The 7909-nt window shown below is 42.5% G+C and overlaps 1 protein-coding gene across 1 annotated transcript; it reads right to left on the bottom strand.

The window, feature by feature from the left end:
• Window positions 1–1631: 1631 nt before the first annotated feature.
• chst3a (carbohydrate (chondroitin 6) sulfotransferase 3a) lies at window positions 1632–7304 on the bottom strand. Its single transcript, XM_070977874.1, has 4 exons — window positions 6891–7304; window positions 4808–4967; window positions 3383–3934; window positions 1632–2713 (listed from the first exon to the last, which is right to left on the bottom strand). The coding sequence occupies exons 2-4, from the start codon at window positions 4945–4947 to the stop codon at window positions 2017–2019; spliced, it is 1389 nt and encodes a 462-aa protein (XP_070833975.1). The 5' UTR covers window positions 4948–4967; window positions 6891–7304; the 3' UTR covers window positions 1632–2016.
• Window positions 7305–7909: the final 605 nt, after the last annotated feature.

Here is a 7909-nt window from a genome sequence, read left to right as displayed (position 1 = left end):
TTTCCTGAACCTTACTGTGTGGCACAGAAGCGCTGCATTTATTTCAGCAAAATGAATATGTTTCTGCAAACCAGCGCTGCAGACTTGTACTCAAGTCTGATTTAAATGAGAAAAAAAATGAGGACTTGAGACTTGAATCCCTGAACAGGCTTATGCTTGAACTTGGTCTCAGCTATGCAAAAATCAGTATTGACACAGCTTTGGAAGAAAAACGTTCAAAAAGTGTGGCACGTTAATGGTCAGCACTCAGAGACCTGAAAGGCTTTCAACTAACTTACTATTAGCTGAGTTGTGACTAAACTTTGACTCGAACTGAGACTTGACTTGGACTCGCAAATAGTTTTGCTATTGATGTTTTGATACTTTTTCCTCCATGGAAATGTAAAATTCAAGTTGACAATACCATCAGATCTCTATGAAGGTTGAAACACCAGCTTTTAACATTTAAACACACATCTCTGTGACAGATGAATAAAACTGCATTGCTTCTAATGATTATTGCCACTCGGGATATCTGCATAAACTGACTACATCCATTCTTTCAGCTAGACTTGCTATTTCACATTATTCCTTAAATACTGAAGTCGTGAGTCTGGGCAACTCGAGGCCTGCCAGTTCAAATGTATTCATATTCACGCTCTCAACTATAAGTTAGTAAAGGCCCACTTCTATATGCACCTCTAACGCATATCCCTTTTCATGAGCAGCACAGCAGTCTCAGCTGTGCCTCCGCCAAGCTGAACACAATGCTGCCATTGAACTAGTCACAGTGAATACCTTTATATACCATCAAGAGTGACAGTTAACGCAGCAGCACCTGGCTTTCACTTAAAGTGACAGTTACGAATTTGTATTAGTTGCCACCAAAACCATCAACATACACAAATCTCAGTCTCACAACTAATAACTTTAAAGGCTGAGTATTTTGCAGGTCTTAATATTTCTGGTGATTTCATTTCTTTGACATGGGTAATTACAACTGCTCTCTGCGTGAGAATTTTGTTTGAGTGTCCATGAAATCAATGGATGGGCTTTGACTTTCACCTTGAGATTCAGAGCCTGCTGGCAGCAGCAGGTAATTAGCAGAGAAGCTGCTTTTGTAAAACTGACTTAGAGGTGAGCAGGCAGCACTGGGTAATACATTACTATTATGGCTGCTGGCAACTTGCATGTTGAAGACACGTGTAGGTACCCAAAGGAATAATTCTTCTATAGCATTAGACTATTCATTTCATATAAGTGTTCTACATCCATCTTAATCAGCCTCTTTTTTTAAAGGTATACCATAGCGACTTACGTTAGAAGAGAATTGCTTTAAATGGCATTTGGTTAAATACATCCAAGATCATTCTGTAGTTTCACACGTACTTTTGGGAAGATATGAATAGCCGTCATGAAGACACCACAAAATGCAATCCCACTTTCACTTTACCTGAGTTAGATATGTATGTTGTAAAGCCCCACAAACACATCAGTTCTTGTCTAAAGATATTCTGTCAGTCGTCTCAAAGAGTGCAGATCTATCAAGCTACAAAGCAGGTTGAACCAGGCAGAGTTAATCACAAGCATGAACAGACACATCCTCTTTCAGACACACACCCAGAAACAAAACAAACATCGCTTTCACTTTTACTATACTTTATCCCTGAAAATCTAAACAGCTATCAATAAATCCTTACATAATAATCTCTTACAAGTCGGGCTTGACATCTATGCTTATTTCATTTCAAATGAAATACAGAGCATGACATAAAGCTTAAATACCAGGCTTCACCAGTATGCAAATAAATACCTCCCTTTATCAAGTGGCTCATCGTTGTTACAATGAGGCACATAGTTGGTGACTTAATATGAATAATATTACTGTATGGCCCAAATCTTCCTGTCACTAGTAACGCATTTTGTGCCTTTTATGGCACCTTTGCTAGTTTTGGTCTGTGCAATAATGGCTTCTCCTTCTCCGGTCCATCGTGTGCAGGATTTTGAGGATTCACAGCTACATTTTTGACCTCTTCATTACTGAAATAGTTTCTCCTCAAGCAAGCTGATGGACTTGTTGATCAGTGTCTTTTCATCATTCACAAATCTGTACCCAAACAGCTTCATGGTTGGTCCACACACTCTCTGCACTACCTGAGCCAGTGTAAAGGGAATGCTAAATCTCCATTTCTCTGCCTGCTCTGATGAATTCTTCTGGGTGGAGTAAATCCCGCTAGCTTCCTGTGTGGTCTGGGTGTTCCTCAGAATCCACTCCCTGGCTTGAGGACTGAACGGTATCCCTGTGAACCTGTACATCTCCTCTGCCTTCTGCATGGGATAGCGGGCGATATCCTCATAACGGACCAACATGTAGCGGTTCCTCAGCCAGCGAGGTCGGCTCAGTCCCACCTCTGCTGACATCCTAATGTGGTCACAGTTTCCTCTGAGCCTCTTCACCTCCTCGTCATCTTCGGGCACCTGGCCGTCCTGCGCCCAGGCCTTCCAAGTCTGGTATTTGGAAGAGAAAGCCACCATGCGGGACGCTAAGATGGCTCGTGGATCTCGCACTAGCTGGATCACTCTCACATCCAGGCGAGGATCCTCCACCAAAGGCTGCAATGTTTCCAGCTGGCGCACACGGACGGTCTTAACAGCATGATGTTGCTTGGAAAGGCAGGATTCAGATGCAAGGGTCAAGTTCAACGGCCCACAGCGACGAGTCTTACAGTGGTACCTAAGACAAGATGGGTATAGTTATTGTAGGATAGATATCTTTCAAAGAGCTGCAAAGTTATTTGCAAAGTTATTTCTGGCCTCTAGAGTTCCTGAAGAAAATTACTTGTTGAACAGTTGGAACACTTACAAAGCTTGTACAGGCTTGACACTCTTGGCTGAATCATCAACAAAATATGAGCTGAGACTGAGGTAAAAACTGTGATAAAGTCAACTATGACCCCCTTTACACTCCACTCTGGATTAAAATGCACTTTGGGTGATCGGATTGCAATCAGATAGAGTTTGACCAGATGGAAATACAGGTGCAAATGCACCCAAGACACACTGAGGACGGATTGTGATCCAATCAGCCAAAGCACCTCCAGAGGTGGTCAGGGACACATTGTGACCACATTCAAAACAAGTGTAAATGCAAGTGCATTTTCAATCCAATCAAAATGGATAACATCAGTCACAGTCGAGAATAAATAACAATAACAATCTGGATATGAGACACAACATAAAGGTACAGTGCTGTTGAATTATCTGGGCGACTTCTTCTATTTTAAAGAACATTGAGGATATCATCATTAAAAGAAAACTTTCAGAAATACACTGCCGGGGCCAGCAGCTGCTGTATCGCAGTTCAATTTTAGCTCCTTTTCCAGTGAGTATCAAGAGAATTTACCTCTCAAAGACATCTTTGATCACAGGAGTGCAGACAGGTTCTTCACAGAGCGATAAACTCGACTCTCTGCGGAAAAGAGCCGGAGTGACATGGTCCTGAGGTGGGGGGGAGATGAACTTCTCAAGAGGAGAGAAATCACACAGGAAGAGCCCCTGGAGCACATCCCGGTAGATGCCTGCCAACACTGTGCCGTTGTTTGCCTCTGTGGCCATGGTCAGCATGCGCTCGACGTGCCACAAAGGCTCAAACAGGTAGAACATGTTCTCCCCATGCTGGTTGAAAAATTCCCCCACAAACGAGGAACCTGTCCGTGTGGTGGCCAAGAGTAATATGTGCTTACGGCCACCGCTGTAGCTGTACGTGCCTAAATCATCTAGTTCTTCCTCCTCCTGCTCCTCAGAGAGACTCGAGTAATTCCCCGTTGTGCCAGTGAGTTTAGAGAGCAGCATTTTCAGCACCATCAGGGAGCCATTTTTTGTCGTGTTGCTGTAATCTAGGGGAGTCTGTGGTGTCTGCTGTGGGGTCTGCCTCTGGATGAGCTTATCGGACACCCTGATGAGACACAGAGGTTTGATTAATAAATAGCAATCAATAACAAACAAGGCAGTTTAAATATCTAAGATAGTTTTACTTTTTGCATTAAGCTAACTGCTTTACATCGAGCTAATGTATGTTTGACAGCACGTCCGGACAATCACAGCTTTAGTTTCATATACTGGGAAAAAGAAGCTAACGCCAACAGCAGTTGGTTAGCTTAGCATAAAGACTGGATCTGTCCAATGTAAAAAAAAATCCACTGCTCAGGTCAAAGAAATAGTCCAGCACAAATGCACATAAAATCCCAATTTGTCATTTTTTAAATTTAGGTCTTTCTATGGATTAACAGAGCCAAGCTAGCTGCTCCCTCATGTGAAGTGTTTATGCTAAGCTAACCTAACCACCTGCTGACTGCAGCTTCATATTCATATTTCTGGTACAAATATGACTGTGGTATCAATCTAACTCTTGGCAAGAAAGTGAATGAGCACATTTAGCAAAATGTCACTCCTTTCAAGCCTCGAGACACTCAGAAACACTTCCATCCGATCTCTGCCGACCGCTAACTTTCTATGTTGCAGTGTAGATATTGAGTGGTAAGCAAGATGCACACATGCATTACCAGAGTGCTACTTCTCAAATCGTCTCTGTCTTGTCTTAAAAGGATATTGAGCAGTATTCTCCCCTAATGTGTTTTCATCAGAAAGCCAAGATGAAAGCTTAGATGAACAGTGAAGCTGGAAGCATCAGGCAAAGCTCTGGCTTGAGTTTTTGTGAAAGAGACAGAGGTTTGCGCTACAGTGTTCCCAAACGGTATGACTCCATCCAAAGGAATAAATCATTTTCTTCAGCAAATTCAAATCACAGATGTTTTTTTTATTCTCTTACCTTGATAGGATGTTGCTTTCTTTTTCAATGATGACCAGGGCCACGATACAGATGAAGACAATTGCATATTTGGTCTTCATTCTTGAGTCCTGGCTTTGTAAATGGATGTCTAGGGTCTGGTGTTGGTCATAGCTTGCCATGCAGAGGCTAAAGCTTCATTCTGCAATAAGAGAGGTAAAAGACACAGTCTGCTTAATAGATTTTACTCCTGGTTTTTAATAACACTTAACAAATATCATAATCCTGATGAAAACTGTGTTTGGGCTTGAGAACACTTTCATTGGTGAGTAAATAGAGTATAAAGCTAAATAAGAGGCATCCAACGCTGCCATGAAATCCCATCTTAGCTCTGAAGGACAAACCTAAATTCAGTCAAAGGTGCATTGATCTGAAACCTCGGGAATTTTGAGCAGTTTGTCCAACAGGCAAGTTTTGTCAATTTATTTGCCTCATTTCTGAGAAACCACAGAGAAAGACAGTGTTGGTTTTTGGTAGGGCAGGGGGTCAGGCAGAAAGAAGACACATGAGAGGGAGAGAGGAGGTTCATGTAAACAAGGTTGGCTTTCAAAGCCAGCAAACACAGTGAAACACTTCCACATGGCCCTGAGTCAGAGGACACGGGCGGTGCTCGACACCCCCGTCGCTTTTGCATGAAGCCTCTTTCAAAACTCAGTGTCTGCAGCTGAGTTTTGCCACCTTACAGGTAAATTCATGCCTCAACGCGTCGACAGTCAAGTTATCTTGGATTTCATTGTTTATCAGCACAAAGCAAGTCGGAGCTTGGTGGTATTGAATGTTGCATCATTAGCCGTAGTAGCATTGTCATCAGGAAGACGAACCACATTTATGGGGCCATAGCAGCACACCCTGCTCTTCTCAAAGACTCTACACCCAGTGAGCCACATTGAATTCCATTTGAAATGATTCAGTACAGCAAATTTCTTGATTCTGAATAAATTGTCTATGAACTCTTTTCTTCATTTTCCTGAAAAAGAAATGTAAACCATGCGCGCGCGCACGCACGCACGCACACACACACACACACACACACACACACACACACACACACACACACACCATTTGGACTTGTCAGGGGAGTGAATAATTTCTGCAAAGCATATCATTAAGGGAAAAAAGACACCGTTTCCAAGCCGTTGTGGAGTGATTGTGTGCTCTGTAAGTAAATATCACCCAATTATCTGAGCTTAATACGCCATAGCCGTCAAACTGTCAGGCTGAAGCACTTGAGCTGAGCACTTTTACATATTAAAGAGTCACTGGAGCGTTTGGCAAATCTGACTATCTGCTCAAGCAGAAACGCATCACTCTGTTTATCATCTCACTACAAATTACATTAATGGCTGCCTTCAAAGCCTTGAAGAGACGCAGAAAGCTAAATTCCCGCTGAAAGCTTTGCTGCTGTTCATCCAGGGGTGTTGGTGAAAACAATTAACTCTTACAGGCAAATACTGAAAATAATTCTGGTTTGTGTAGGTGCCATTTATCATTTCCATGTGATTGATTGATTTAGTTTGGGCATACTGCCATTTCGAAATAAAGGAAACTACCCCCCTCTTTGTGAGCGTGTGTGTTGCCCATCTCATACTATAGCAGTCATTTAGGGGGGAGGGGGCGTTCAATTCAGGAGCGTTTCCAACATCCCCACCACTGAACCAAAATGAATACAGACTAATGAACCCTTCAAAATACTATTAATCTCTGATGCTCTGAGAGGAGATCATGATGCTTTCAAATACTCAAAATTAAATCTGCAAAAATGGTGATAAGAGCGTCTGTAATAGAAAGACTTATTGATTATGGTGGACTACATGGCATACATAGCTTCCATGTTCGCGCAAACATCATTTATACCCGCATCAAATGAAGAAACACATATACATCACTCATGTGTCGCTTGACAGAGGTTGAAACAGTTTTATCATCATTCATCATGTGCAGCGTTTTACGCGCATGGCTGCAGGATGTTTGCGGTGGATAACAGCGTTGTTTTTTTTAAGCTTTGAGTCATTTCCTGCCATAATACATGAGATGTGGAGGTGTTCAGGTAGCGGATGTTACAAACCTTTAGCTGGTTTCTCTCTGCAATCGAGCAAAACGTCCCTGAATCTCGTGAGAAACAGTATCGTCCCCTCGTTGCATCTTGCTGCATTGTCTCGGACAAGGACACACTGCTTCATTGTGTCCTCGGACGCGGGCTCCTCTCCTCGGCCAGATGAATGAGAGGCAGCGCGGAGGCACGGACGTCGCGCGGAAACATTAAGGAGAGCGAGGATTCAGCTCTCTTTTTACCCTGACAAAATATTGACCTGTGTTTAAAAAATAAATCACAGGGGTGTTTCTGGAAAGACCCGACACCAGACAGACCAAAACACTAAATTCCCTGAAAATGAGTTTGGTGTTAAAGTATCATCGCTTCTAAACTTTGTCTTCTAAACTTTCCCCATGTGCTGGACCCCCGTGCAGGACCGAGCCGACTGTAGAGACGCCTCGCGCCTCCGCTCTCTCCCTGCGTGGGACATCCTGTGTAGGCGAGGTCACGTGGTGCCAAAATACCCTGCAATTTTGTATAAAGACCCCCCTTGTTTGAGGAAGTGCCTCCAGAATACAGCGTCCATGCCGCTCTGGAGGCAACGTCTTTTTTCTCTTTTCAGAGGAAAAAAAAAATGAATTGCATGTTGTGGATGCTGTACCCTAATAGGCTGCCCTGCTCATTTAGGAATTATTGGCCTAAGATAATGTTTATTTATCCCATTCAGGTAAATTGACGCATGGAGTCACATAATCTGCTTCATATATCTTTAAACATCACAGCAGCACAAGTTAGTACGAACCGCACAAATGTCCGTTCGTCTTTATAAAAACTCCTTTAGTATTGTTGGTAAGAGTGAATAAACATTACACAGCAACAAATACCTGAATTGAGATACTTAAGGCATTCATAAGACTACAAACAACCACTTTAGGTTTTTACTTGGTGAGAATGTTCTTTGTAACTGGTTATGACTTGGGGATTTGCTCTGACTGCAATCCTGTTACCCTGTAAGAATATGTAATAATAATAATAATAATAATAATAATAAT

This window comes from Chaetodon trifascialis, chromosome 13, assembly GCF_039877785.1.
Source record: "Chaetodon trifascialis isolate fChaTrf1 chromosome 13, fChaTrf1.hap1, whole genome shotgun sequence".
In the NCBI taxonomy this organism is placed as follows: Eukaryota; Metazoa; Chordata; class Actinopteri; order Chaetodontiformes; family Chaetodontidae; genus Chaetodon; species Chaetodon trifascialis.
Note: the sequence above shows the minus strand (reverse complement) of the source record. Positions and strands in the feature narration are given on the sequence as shown.